The sequence below is a fragment of the Mauremys mutica genome, chromosome 10, assembly GCF_020497125.1.
Source record: "Mauremys mutica isolate MM-2020 ecotype Southern chromosome 10, ASM2049712v1, whole genome shotgun sequence".
In the NCBI taxonomy this organism is placed as follows: domain Eukaryota; kingdom Metazoa; phylum Chordata; order Testudines; family Geoemydidae; genus Mauremys; species Mauremys mutica.
In genome coordinates, this window is record NC_059081.1 from 57490119 (window position 1) to 57504570 (window position 14452).

A 14452-nucleotide genomic window follows, 5' to 3' on the forward strand; every position below is an offset into this window, starting at 1 on the left:
GCACTCCAAGAAAGTGTCACATCTACTTTTCTGTTAACATGTTCTTTTAGTCCATACTCTATACCAGGGGTAGGCAACGTTAAAATGTATGACTGGCACGCGAAACCTTAAATTAGAGTGAATAAATGAAGACTCGGCACACCACTTCTTAAAGGTTGCCGACCCCTGCTCTATACTTTTAGTCTCTTCTATACTGAAGAGAAACACAGGAAAATGCATTGTTTAAACTGTGAGACGTCCTTTGTCTAAATTCCTGTGGTTGTATCAAATATTTTGTACATAGTTATGAATAAATATTCCTTTGGGAAGGAGTTCTGCCCAAGGAAGGGAGGGTAAGTAATGGCTGTGATATCTTAACTGTGTGTCTTGTTTAACAATATTAACAATTTTAAACTGTAATCCCATTGTTCCCCATGATTGGAGAAATTCTGGTAGAGGGTAGTCTCTCCTCCCAGTTTATTAGCACAGCATAAAATTCTCTATAGTGCCCACAAAAGGTCTGAGGAAAATAAGACAGTAAGGTAGTCATCTGCCCTTTGGAAAAGTGTAACAGTTTATCTTGGAAAACTCACAAGTGAAAAGAAAGGAGAATTTTACACAATGTATGTGGATGTTCTCAGGAACAAGCAGAGTAATACTGTTGTTAAGTTTACAAGCTTCTCCTCTTTCCTTTTTTTTATTACAGTTGTCCACGCTGCCATCCTCTCATCACCCAGGCATGTAACCTGGGGGTTATTTTTGACTCGTCCCCCTTCCTTGCCACACACATGCAGGCCATTTCCAAATCCTGCTGCTTCTTCCTCGTCAGCATCTCCAAAATTCTTCCTTTTCTCCATCCCTAGAGCCAAATCTCTCATTACATTCTGCCTTGATTACTGCAACAATCTCCTCTGGCCTCCAAACACACACCCTGACCCACTTCAGTCCATACAAACCTGATCTTTGCCTGTTGTTTTGATCATGTAAAACGCCTTTTCAAATCTCTCCATTGGCTTCCTATCTGACATAACAAATTTTAAGATTCTTCACACCTTCAGAGTTGTACATAACTCTGCCCCTCCCTGCTTATCCTTCCTTGTCAAGCTTTGTTTGGTCTCACCCCCTCAAACCCTTTTTGTTCCGCTATTGCTCCCAAACCTCATCCACTTGGTTTGTAAGTGTCTCTCACAATCCCCTTCCATGCATTCCCTGATGCATAGTACAATCTCTCTGCATTCGTCTGCAGGGCCATCCCTAGGGAGGTGCGGGGTCCATGACAAATCAGCCCCACTCGGTGGCGCACGGGGCCGGGAGCGTTGCAGCACCCTCCCCCCACTCCTAGTTCCTGCACCTATGTCTTCCGGGACCGACCGCGGTGGCCAATTGCACCAGGCTGCAGGGCCCCCCAAAGCGTGGGGCCCGGATCAGTCACCCTGATTCGCCCTACCCAAGGGACTGCTCTGTTCATCTGCACCCTGCTCATATTCCCTCTTAAAAACTCCTGCTGTGCTGCCTATAGCAAATCAAGCTGACATGGATATAAGATGTACATTGTTGTTCTCCTTCCCTGATCTCTGTCTGTTAACGTTGTCAGTACCTCAGAACAGGGACAGTGCTTAGTCAGAGCTAATGAAAAATCTCAGTGCAACAGCAGCTCCAGAAAAATATGAACCCTAAGTGTGGAAGACTGACTGACAAGCACTTTCAACCCAGATTGTACTGCTAAGGAGAAAAGGGAGGGGGAGAAATCATGCAAGAAAAATAGACCTCATTCAGCAGGAAAAACTTGCTAAAAAGTCCACTTGCATCAGTTCCAGCCCCTCCTGAGAGAAAAGTGATGCAAAAAGATGCAGTGTCTAACTTTAAGCACTGAAATAGGCCTCCAAGGAAGATTGTGGAATCCCCATCATTGAGCTTTAAGAACAGGTTAGACCAAACACCTGTCAGGTATAATCTAGGTTTACTTGTTCCAGCCTCAGCACAGGGGCCTGGATGTATGATGACCTCTTGAGATCCCTTCCAGCCCCACATTTCTATGATACTATCCTGTCTTACTGCCTTATCATCATCCCAAACCAGGCCCATTAAGGCCAAGGTTGGTGATCCCAACCTGAAAGACCCAAAGACACTTCATGGAGGAAGCAGCATTCTGTCTCTGCAAACAGAGCTTGCAACTATCAGTGACAAAGCAGAACAGGCTACAGGCCAGAAACATCCATCCTTTCCCATGAGGAATATATGCTCAGCCAAAGTCAGTCAAGTAAAAGAAGCTGGGGCATCGAGCAGTGTCGGTATGGGATGTGTCTCAATCAAATTAACAGGTCAGTGGGCATAGTGATGCTTGTCTCTTGCTTACAATCAACTATTTTGCCCAACACACTTTGCCTGAGGGTGTATGCTTACTAGGGTAGCCTGGATATCTTGCTTTGCACTAAAGACTGGGAGTTCCTTTTGAAGCATTGTGCACAGGACCTGAACTGGTATAGGTCAGGTGCTTGATAGAGAGGCATTCTTTAGTCCACAGTAGCTGGGCAAGAATATTGCATCTTTTTGCTTAACTTCCCACTGTAGAAGCCCCTCCTACAAAGTTTTCTTTGCTGTGAGACTGGCACAGGACATTTGGTTGCAGCAACTTAGGGTATGTCTACACCTACCTCTGGAGTGATCAATCCAGTGGGGGTCGATTTATCGTGTCTAGTGAAGACGCGATAAGTCGACCACCGAGCACTCTCCCATTGACTCCGGTACACCACCAAAGCGAGAAGCATAAGCAGAGTTGACGGGGGAGCGTAAGCAGTCGACCTACCACAGTGAAGACACCGTGGTAAGTAGATCTAAGTATGTCGACTTCAGCTACTTTATTCACATAGTTGAAGCTGCGTAACTTAGATCGATCCCCCCGCAGTGTAGACCAGGCCTCAGTTTTTCTTCCTGGACTAAGTTATTTTTCTTGCATTACTTTTCTGCCTTTGGTACAGCCCCTGGGCAACACTAAAGGTGCTTGCTGGCAGTCAGTCATTTACCCTTCGTTTTGTAGCTTACTGAGGCTGCTATTTTGGTCATGTTTTCTGTTTAGAGGAACACAAAGGGACATAATCTCGTTTGTACAGGAACACTACATGGAGTTTTCTGAGAAGAAACACCAAACACAGTGGGCTGTGATGTTGCTCTTTTTAATGTAGACCAATAACATTTCCTCAACTATGCAAATACCCTGGTACAGATGTCTAAAAAAATTAACTTTCACTCAAAGCTCCTTTCACTCCTGCATGGACTTCAGATAATTTGCTGTTGTCTTTACATATGCCAGAGGAGGGTGGGATTGAAAATCATGTGGGAGACTAAATGAAGTACTTCACTGAGTGACAGCAATTGCTTTAAATGTTATTTTAAACACCGTTTTATATTGATGCTAGATTGCATGTGACTTCTGGAAAATTTAACTGGATGAAAGAGAATTGTTTGTTAAAGAACCCGAAGGGTCAACTGCCTTAATATGGAGCAAGACATGGGACATGCAATCCATTTGTCCTAGAACTTAACTACAATTTTTGTAAAACATGCTTAGAAAAAGGCAGGGCTTCCTGAAGAGTCCTTTGATAGTTGCAAAAAGGCAGGCTGGGGAGGACAAGCAAATGACCGGAGAAGGAAAAAGAAGTAGCAAAGAACAGGGAGGTGGTAAGAGACAAGGCTACAACAATCACTAACAGTCGACAGAAACTACCAAACAGCTTGTTCAAGAGGAGAAGAGGGAGAAAACTACTTTTGTTAACATTGTAAAAATAAAGATAACCTAGAAGGATTTACAATCACTCGGAAAAAAATTTTTTTTAAGCTGATTGTTCAGTTTTAATCAGGAATAAAAGCTGTTACACCATCAACTGAATTCAAATACAGAGCCACTGACATGCTTTTGTACTGTAGCATGTTCTGATAGATGCCCACTTCCTCAGGTTCAATATTTAATTTAAAACTTCCAATCTAATGGTGCAATGAGTCATTTCCTAAAGGAAATTGCTGTTCTAATAATTCACTGGATAAGATGTATTTAAAATGCTTCACTCAGAAAGCACAAAACTAAGTGTCCTAGCCAATATTAATTCATCACGAGAACAGTTTTATCAGACTTATTGGAGAAGTACAGAATTTATCTTGGGATTGGCCAAGAGAAAAAAGATCCCATTCAGTTCTTCTCTGCAAACAGGCCACTACTCTAAGTTATGGGGAAAAATAATATTTAGAGTTAGCAAATTGATTCACTGTGTGTTAGTCCAGAGGACTACCACCAAAGCCTATTGCCCACATTAATTCCTGATCCAAAAGCGGTGCAAGGTGCCAAAGACTGCAACAGTCCTGTTTCTACCTTCTGCTGATTTTGTTTCCTTACCTCGAATCTCCTCCCAACCTCCACCAGAAAGAAAAAATAATTCCTCCTCTCTCTCTCTCCTTCCCCTCAATCACCTCCAACTTTGTCTGTCTCTCTCTTTGTTCCTCTTCTTTCTCTGTCTCCTTTTTTATTTCTCTCCTTTCATCTTTTAAGGTCAGGCTAGCAACTGCAGTAGAATTTTTTTTTAAAAGCTATATTCTTAGAGAAAAGTGTCTTATCTGGAGGGCTGGCTGCAGAATGGAATGGAATGGAGTCAGACTGGGTGAGTCAGTTTAAGACTGCAGATAGCTCTGTTGATAAAGTTTGTCTGAGAAAGTTCAGCACTATTCCATTTCTGCTCCTCCCACCAAGAATACTGTGGGTGGAGTCAGTTGAACAAATTCTAAACCCTAATTAACCACAGGTGAGCAGAATACCACCTTGTTCACCACCAATATCATGTGATATCAGATGATTACTTAATTTGACCCCTTTGGGTATGTCTACAGTGCAATCAATGACATGTGGCACAGCCTCAGCGGGGCCAGGTCAGCTGACTTGGGCTCATGGGGCTCAGGTTACAGGGCTATAAAATTGCAGTATAGCTGTCCAGGCCTGGGCTCCAGCCTAAACTGGAATGTCTACACTGCAACTTTACAACCTGATCCCTGCAAACCTGACCCAGGCTCTGAGACTCAGTGCCAAAGGTTTTTTTTAATCGCAGAATAGACATATCCTAGGAGTTATCTTTGTGTAGCTCTTGCTACAAGAGTGTATGTATTTTAAACTAGAACATTATATTAGGAAATCCTGTTTCCTAGCACCAAGGAGTTATTATAAGCGCTAAGTACCAGAGCTTAACACTTAAGCAAAAGAGGGTGATATGAATAGTAACTATGTTAAAATACCAAGCATCAGACTACAAATAAAAATCTGGCTGGTAGTAAATGGTTGTAACTGCTAAATGAACCTTTTAAGAGCAATCCATTTTATCAGCACATTCACATGCTTTTTAATCAAATAAAATTATTTCAGTGGCCTCTTCCTTACCAGCAGTGGCTGAGAGTAAAGTTCAAGCTGTGCTCTGTAAATTATGTCATCCAATACCTCTTGGCCAAGACCCCACTGTCCATTATATCTACAAAACAAAACAAACAAGACATTCATCATTCAGTAGTTTTTGAACCCAAACCCTTCTCCTTTGTATCTACAAAGAACATACACTAACACAGCATAAAGGAATAGATGGAGCACCTCAATTATTATTCTAATTGATATTACAACTAATTGTTCTCTCCCATCTCCCAGCCAGAAGGATGTTATCATGGTAAGGATAACAGTAAAGAAAGATGGAGGGGCACCATTTGAAAATTACATTACTTGGTATAATCGTTTCAGATTCGTGTGTTTAGGCTAACCCAGTGGCTTCATGTCACGCTGCCATTCCAGGGGACCCAGGTTTATCAGCTACCTTGAAGCTTGCAAACATTACACTGGTGAAGAGAAGGGATACTGTGGAAGTGACATCCCTGGGAGAGAAAAGCACCACTCTTCAGCACCCAGCACTGGTGACTGAATGCTGATAAAGGCATTCCCAAAATGTCAGCTGGCCAAGATAGCAAGTCAAGGGAAAATAAGGAGATAAAGCAGTTGATCCTCAAATGAAGTAGTGGCTTAATTCATGTTTTCATGCATAAAGACAGAGAGAAAAGAGGGTATTTTAATTCACTAGAAGCCATCCAGCTCTTCTTCTTCCAAACTCCACCTACTTACATGGCATAATAGACACCTGTGAGCAGTTGCACCATAAAGTCAGGATCTAGTACCACTCTGTTACAGAATTCTTTCCAGCGTTTCTCATGCTGCCGTGGAAATCCACTCACGCAAAGCCTGGCAAAACATAATACAGAATCAAAACTCTGACCTCATGAACACTTTAAGAAAACATGCTTTACATCCATTAAATGTGAGACACACAGGTGATAAGCTCTGATTATTCTGCCCAACATTAACTGTTCAGTTTCTTACTGCAGTCTCAAGTCAGCTCTTCATGCATTTAAGCAAGTATCTTCACAGCAGAGCCTTGAAATATTGGCCATAATTCCTGTAGTCTGACTCCATACACCCTTATTCACAACAGCTTGGATGAAATCACCAACCAGCTAGTTGTGAGTGTGGGAGACAGAACTTCTCAGAAGCTAGCCAGAAGATGTGAGAACAACAGTGAATGTGCCTCACATAGAATATTTAGTTTACTGCTACAGAATGGAGAGCTTATCTCCTCTGTAACATACTGTAACAGAATATTAATAGGTGACTGTTTCATTTAAAAAAATAAACTGGGGAAAACAAAGTTGCTTTCTTTATGAAAAGAACTATTATTTCAAATGGCATCTTTTTATATTGTCAACTCCTCGGAGCAGGTGCTTTGCCTTCCCCACATCCAGTTCAGTGCTGAAGCACATCATATATATTCAACGAATATAATCACCACTTTTATTTAGAGCTTTGAGATCTGAATACCGGACAACATGGAAGCTGCACACAACCATTCTAATGTATTTAATGCAGAAGTACACTCACAACAAGGATTTCTCAGGCAAAGAGCTAATGTAACAAGCATTAGCCCTTAAGAGCAAGAAACACAATGGAGCCGAGGGGCTGATGATAAACATCTTAGCTCTTTCTTGCATCAGACATTTCAATGCTCAACTTTTACAGTGAGTTTTACAAAATATTGGGTCTGGAAATTTCTATGAAGGTTCTGGACAGAGCTGGGAAAAGGCTGTAGAAACACCTAACTCAAGCAAAGGGCACAATAATGATATTGATAATGACAGAGGACGGTATTGAGAATGCCAATCTTCCATTTAAAAAAAAAATCCTTTTGGCCAGCACTGCACCATATACAATCCCCTTTTCAGTAAATACTGTAAATGGCATTTTGTACCACTTGTCCCAAAGAGACCCTAGATGCCTGAATATTTCTCTCTCTCATAACAAAAATATGAGGGAATGAATCTGGCTAAGAATAAGATAACCACTGTTTAATATACAGAATCATCTAGCATAAAATACTAAAATAATTTAATCTGCAGTTTGCTGGTTCTAATTCAATCCAGACACAAAATCTATTATTTGATATGTGTTTAATGGCCTATATAAAACGTATTGGTAGTCCAGTCCCTTCCTAGTGGGCAAGGAGAGATATGGACAAAAGCTGATAGCATACATGGCACTAACTGGCAACTCTGGGCAGAGAAAGGAATGAATGGGTCTGAAGATCTAACCAACTTCTCTCATCATTGTGCCAGTGTTCTTCCAAGTCAGGAGTGAGACACTTTGGAAGGAGCCAGGAGGGGAAGTTTCTATGTAATTATTCTGTGAATAGCTAGGGAACTTTTTTCCAGGTTCATTAAACCAGCACCTTTCATGAGCATAAATTCACACACAACAGGGGAAAAGGAAACTCAATGTTTTACAGACAAGCATGTCAAAATGATGCTGATGGAAAGGAGGTGGTTCCTAAATTGACTTCTGAAAGGGTTTCTTTAAGGGGAACTTGCAAGTGTGCACACAAGTGAGAGTTCCTCACTCAAGGTCGTTTGCAATACAAGAACAAGGACAGACACTCACATATTTGTATTTACAACATATTCCTGTAGGTAAAACATGTATTCAGGAGGAAAAATGAAATGTTGAAGAGACCATTATACAGGGCAGATTACGATCATTAGGTAGCAGGAATACTCAGGTTTATAAATGCCAGACCCAGATGAGTATTATCCGAGGATTCAAGTGACAAGGAAAATTGGAAATCCATTGCACAGATTTCAGAAATGTCATGGAGGATAAGAATAGCAGTCAACTAGAGAACCGTGCACTTGTGCCCTTGGCCTACCAGTTTTCCCATCTTTTTAAGAAGTGGGTGTTATCAAGGTGTATGTGGTTTTAGCTGGCTGCTATTGTTAGTCTTGATGGTTTTACTAGATAAGAAAGGTTTTATTATTTTAATGGGTTTGTTTTGTAAGCGTTTTACTGTACATTCACTTAGAGCAAATGTTTGGGTGCTTTAAAGTGTCAGAAATAATTTAATAAGTGTAGCAATTATTTAAGAAAGAAAATAGGTTAACCCAGCAAGCATCTACAAACCTGGAGGTCTAATTTCAGCTATGGGTGAAAGGAAAAAGGAAAACCAAACACTGCATCAGAGGTACAACTTGCATGAGATGAAGAGCAGATGCCATAGTTCTGAGTAGCCTTGGAAAATCTTCTGCCCTGTGGATTTTCTTGGTTTTTTGATAAGTTTCTTAGCTTCTTGTTCCCGGCGTTAGGAACAAATTGTCAACATGCCAAAATCTCAAATTATTCCACCAAACAACTTGTTCTTTACTCCTAAGACCTCTGTCTCATATCCTGCTATCTCTAGAAAATCTGTTGACTGGGAACCTGAACATCAAGACATGAAAGTGCACTGACTTAAAGCCTTGCTGCACTTAAGCAGAGACTGGATAATGTAACAAAATAGTTGTATCATACTGAACCAATTTCTAATTAACTTCAGGATGCTTCTGTAAGATTAATGGAGGAGTTGTTATTTTCATACAGCAAAATTGGAATATGCCTCCTACTGACAAACTACATTTGTTCAGATAGGAAGATTTACTCAGCAATAACCAACCCACTTGGTCATTTGACACTGCCTATTCAGCTGAATTTTGGGTGGAGACATGCACTTAGAAAAGCAAAATCCTTGGAAGTTAAATACAAGAAATACAGGAAAATCCACAGGGCAGAAGATTTTCCAAGGCTACTCTCTGTATGCAGATGTGGTTGCCCCATCTCAAAAAAGATATATTGAAATTGGAAAAGGTTCAGAAAAGGGCAACAAAAATGATTACGAGTATGGAATGGCTTCCGTATGAGGAGCGATTAATAAGACTGGGACTTTTCAGCTTGGAAAAGAGACGACTAAAGGAGGATATGATAGAGGTCTGTAAAATCATGACTGGTGTAGAGAAATTAAATAAGGATGTGTTATTTATTCCTCATAACACAAGAACTAGGAGTCACCAAATGAAATTAATAGGCAGCAGATTTAAAACAAACAAAAGGGAGTATTTTTTCACACAACACATTCAACCTGTGGAACTCCTTGCCAGAGGATGCTTTGAAGACCAAGACTATAACAGGGTTCAAAAAAGAACTAGATAAGTTCATGGAGGATAGGTCCATCAATGGCTGTTAGCCAGGATGGGTAGAGATGTAAACCATGCTCTGTTTGCCAGAAGCTGGAATGGGTGACAGGGGATGGATCATTTGAGGATTACCTGTTCTGTTAATTCCCTCTGAAGCACCTAGCATTGACCACTGTCGGAAGACAAGATACTGGGCTAGATGGACCATTGGTCTGACCCAATATGGCCATTCTTATGTTCTAACTTCCCTTTGAACTTCAATCACAAAGGGAACAGATTCAGCCATATGGGAACATATGTGATGTTCTTTTCTCATACCACCATCCATTTGTAACACTGTTAGCTGTAAATTGTGCTAGAGAGCAATAATGGAACATTTGTAAGGTTGCAATTCATAAGTTCCATAACAAAAACCTTGTGAGAGGTTTTACAAAGGCAAGTTTCTGTTATTGTGGTACTCTGGGATTTTATAGGACATTTTAGGTTTGGACTTGAACACTGAAATTTGAAGAAATATGTTACATTTCTACATATTAACAAATTCTATATCAAGGAATGTTAAGAAAAAAAAAGTTCATCGATTTATAAATGGAAAATCAGGCCTGACAAATTTCTGCACATTACTTGCACTGTTGCACAAGATGAAAGAGTAGACATGGTTTACCTAAATTTAATAAAATACTTTAATAATGTCTCACAGAACAGAGTGACTTACAAAGTTAGAAAGTAAGAGAAAAGAGATCACAAAATTGGTTTAAGGACAGGAAACAGAAGGTGCCAGTGAAAAGGAGCCATTCAGGATGGGGAGTGATGAGTGGGATGATATAACAATCAGTTTTAGGATCACTTCAAATATGTATACAACTGACTTTTGGGGTGTAGGGGACAGAGTATCATTTCAAAACTAGTTACATGCACTGAAAGAAATATTCAGAAGGCTTAGAGGTAAGCATTATTTATTGTTTATGCAGAAGTGTACTAGGCACTTTATAGAAGAAGTAAAACTCAGATTTCTGCCACAAATGTCTAAAATCCAGATGATAAATTATGATAAAAGAAGTGGGGGTAGCAAACAAACAGAAGGAGGTGGGAAAGGGTGAGCTAAGGTAAGAGAATAACAATGTATACAATTACTGGTTTGCACACCTTGATAGCCACATGACTATTTTTAGCTCACTTGTAGGCAACAATGCAGAAGCTAGTTTTTCGGGAGAGACAGGGAGGAGGTGGTGCACTGGTGAACAGGGGAGGCTCTCCACACATATGTGAAGTTTATATATAGTAGAACCAGATTATAGTAAACTTGGATGCAGGGAAGCTCAGTTTATGGTGAAACTGAGTAAAATTTTCAAACTATTTCAATGTGCAAATTACAATTCCAGTTACAGGGAACCATTTTCCATAGTGAAATTATTCAGTGTTAAAATTCAGTCCGTTGTTATAGGTTTTATTCCACTATATCTGAAAAAAGGAAACATTTCACATGTAAAGAAGTATAGTACACTTAGCCAAACTTAGCCAAGGAAAAATTCCACTCTGTGAGATTCAGGAACAAAGGAATTGTAGAAACAACAACTAAAAGAAAAGAATAGAATAGGAACATAAGAACAGCGATATTGGGTCAGACCAAAGGTCCATCTAGCCCAGTATCCTGTCTTCTGACAGTGGCCAATGCCAGGTACCCCAGAGGGAATGAACAGAACAGGTAATTATCAAGTGATCCATCCCCTGACACCCATTCCCAGCTTCTGGCAAGAACCCTTGGTGGAAGTACATATAGTGTTCTAATGGAGTATAAACTGATAGAAGCTATTTTGATCCTGCTGTACACTTGGAAAAACAATATCTGCATTGTGTATAATGCTTGTCAGCAATTTACAGGAAATACACTGCTGAAGCTGACAAGGCATATCAAAAAAACAGAAAAGGATTCTGCTGCTTCGTGAGTATGTATTATAGAGAACGATTAGCCACCCATGGCCTGTTTGTTTTAGCATAAAAAGCTGGTACTAAGGAGAAGATGTGTAGGGGTATCAAAGATATTTAAGATTCTAGAACAAAAAGGAGAGCTTTTATGTCAACAAGCTGTTTTAAATACTACTCAAGAGGTCATGGAAAGGATGGGTATAAAGAATGAGAAATGATGGCACAATTTCTCCAAGTGTGGTGGTGTTATGAAACAAACTGTCAAAATGCTGTTCAAGTCAGTCATCCAAACCAACTCAAAAGTAAATTGGACTAACATTCAGAAGCACAGGAAATAGGTGGTACACTAACCAGGTTACAGGTCACTATAAAGAGATGCAGTTGACTTGCCTTTACTGCAGGTCTTGACACACTACAGTTTTTACTACTAATGTTCCACAAAGCAAAACATTACAATACCGAGAACTAAAGCAAATGCAACTGATAAACAATCAATGCATTATTTTCGTATGCAAAAACAGCATTACATTTCTAATTAAATTATGATCTGTCAAGTTACCAGAGAGGACTGAGTAAACTCATTCACTTTCTTTGCATATTTATAACGCTAGGAATGTTCCTTAAGCATGAGATCCTCACCTGGAACCCATCCTGCAAAGTGACTGATAGGAGGAGGCAGGCATGTAGACAATAGCAGAGTTGTAGCACAGCATGAGAAAGCCGAGCACCTCAAACCTGAAGACAGACAAGAACATGAGACAAAAGAAACTACATGGATTCCGATTTCTAATAGTCCACCAGAAGAACTTAAAAAAAAACATTGTTAATGGTTCAGTCGCAGGACAAGATGGCATCAGAAATACAGTACATCAGCCCGTAGGTATCGCTCTTCCATTTTAATTCATTGACTAGAAATAGTCTATCAAAAGACTCAATATTAAATACTTTAAAAGGCATGAGATGTAACAGATTACTACCCTAATGCCACTGCATTGTATGGAGGAATAATGCAACAAGCTATTTTAGAATATGATTGAAGACAGACATAGTATAGGGAAAGTTTGCATTTCCCATAAATTATTTTAACCTAGTCTATGTCTGCCAATCAGCCTTCCAGACTACTTGGCAACACCACTGGCAGAAATGGATCTGATGGAGAAATTATTTATATCTAATGAATTAGTAACAGACTTACAAGCTCTAAATTGTAAGAGAAGAACCAGGTAAGGCCTGTATACAGTGAGTACCTATTGACCCACTGTTTTATGCTTCAGACTAATGAAGTATCTACAGCTTGACTACTCACCTGTTCTGTGCAGTGAAGGTTTCTCTCTGAGGATGAAGATCACTATAAACCACCCTGATGAGGTCATGTTGACATAGGGCTCCCTCAGTCAAAGCCATGGATCCAATAGTAGAAGGCTTGGGTGGGAAAGGCATGAGGAAAATAAAAATAGAAAATGCTGCCATAAGAAGGATCCAAACCTCACGAAATTGTATCTACTTCTCCCTTGTGGTAATCTGTAAAACTGCTAAAGATTATTCCTAAAAGATTTTAAAGGGGGACAGTCAACTTAAACCAATCACATTTGTGTCTGAAATGATTTACATACCTGTAAGTGTTGTTGGTTTTAATAAAAATTAAGTATGCTAGCACTGAAGGATTAGAGAAATATTTCATTTTTGTTACCTTCTATATTTTGTGTCTAATCAGATTCCCTGTTTCCCATATTGTTTCAGGAAACAATAGGGAGAGAAAGCATTAAAAAATAGGATTGCAAAACCAAGAAACATTGACAGGGAAAACCAGGAGGAATACTTGAGGCTACTTTTAACTCACATTTTAAAATTTCAAGTTGACTCTGTCCCCCTCAAAATGACAAAAGCAGCAGAATCATTCAGTTTCAACTACATGCAAATAGTTTGCATAGATCAATACCCAAGAGCCAACTTTCAACTCAATGCATAGAGCACTAGTCACAAAACACCCACTAATGCTAAATAAGCTGTGACATATCAAGGCCCTCCATTCTGTTTGGAGAACTTAATGGACATTGATTTGTGGGACTGAGGTATATCTGGTGCCACACGAAAATGGGGGAAATAGAAGGGGTATGAGCTATGCAACTTGCCCGACATAGACTCATAAGACTTTAAGGTCAGAAGGGACCATTATGATCATCTAGTCTGACCTCCTGCACAATGCAGGCCACAGAATCTTACCCATCCACTTCTATAACAAACCCGTAACCTATGTCTGAGTTATTGAAGTCCTCAAATTGTGGTTTGAAGACCTCAAGCTGTAGAGAATCCTCCAGCAAGTGACCCGTGCCCCATGCTGCAGAGGAAGGTGAAAAACCTCTGGGGCCTCTGCCAATCTGCCCTGGAGGAAAATTCCTTCCCGACCCCAAATATGGCGATCAGTTAAACCCTGAGCATGTGGGCAAGACTCACCAGCCAGCACCCAGGAAAGAATTCTCTATAGTAACTCAGATCCCAACCCATCTAACATCCCATCACAGACCACTGGGCATACTTACCTGCTGATAACCAATGATCAATTGCTAAATTAATTGCCAAAATTAGGCTATCCCATCATACCATCCCCTCCATAAACTTATCAAGCTTAGTCTTAAAGCCAGATATGTCTTTTGCCCCCACTACTCCCCTTGGAAGGCTGTTCCAGAACTTCACTCCTCTAATGGTTAGAAACCTTCATCTAATTTCAAGTCTAAACTTCCTAGCGTCCAGTTTATATCCATTTGTTCTTGTGTCCACATTGGTACTAAGCTTAAATAATTCCTCTCCCTCCCTGATATTAATCCCTCTGATATATTTATAAAGAGCAATCGTATCCCCCCTCAACCTTCTTTTGGTTAGGCTGAACAAGCCAAGCCTTTTGAGTCTCCTTTCATAAGATAGGTTTTCCATTCCTCGGATCAACTGTTGTCTGTGAAGCATGTGCTGGTGGTCTGTAACAAGC

General features: G+C 40.2%; 1 protein-coding gene across 2 annotated transcripts in view; it reads right to left on the reverse strand.

The window, feature by feature from the left end:
• Nucleotides 1-14452, reverse strand: part of FAM126B (family with sequence similarity 126 member B) — a 91331-nt gene that overhangs the window by 18608 nt on the left and 58271 nt on the right. For both annotated transcript variants that reach the window (XM_044978372.1, XM_044978371.1), the window contains 4 exons: nucleotides 12776-12891; nucleotides 12109-12204; nucleotides 6119-6235; nucleotides 5396-5483 (listed from right to left, as the gene is read on the reverse strand). In XM_044978372.1, the coding sequence (XP_044834307.1) occupies nucleotides 5396-5483; nucleotides 6119-6235; nucleotides 12109-12204; nucleotides 12776-12891 (417 nt within the window). The remainder of the gene's footprint in view (nucleotides 1-5395; nucleotides 5484-6118; nucleotides 6236-12108; nucleotides 12205-12775; nucleotides 12892-14452) is intronic.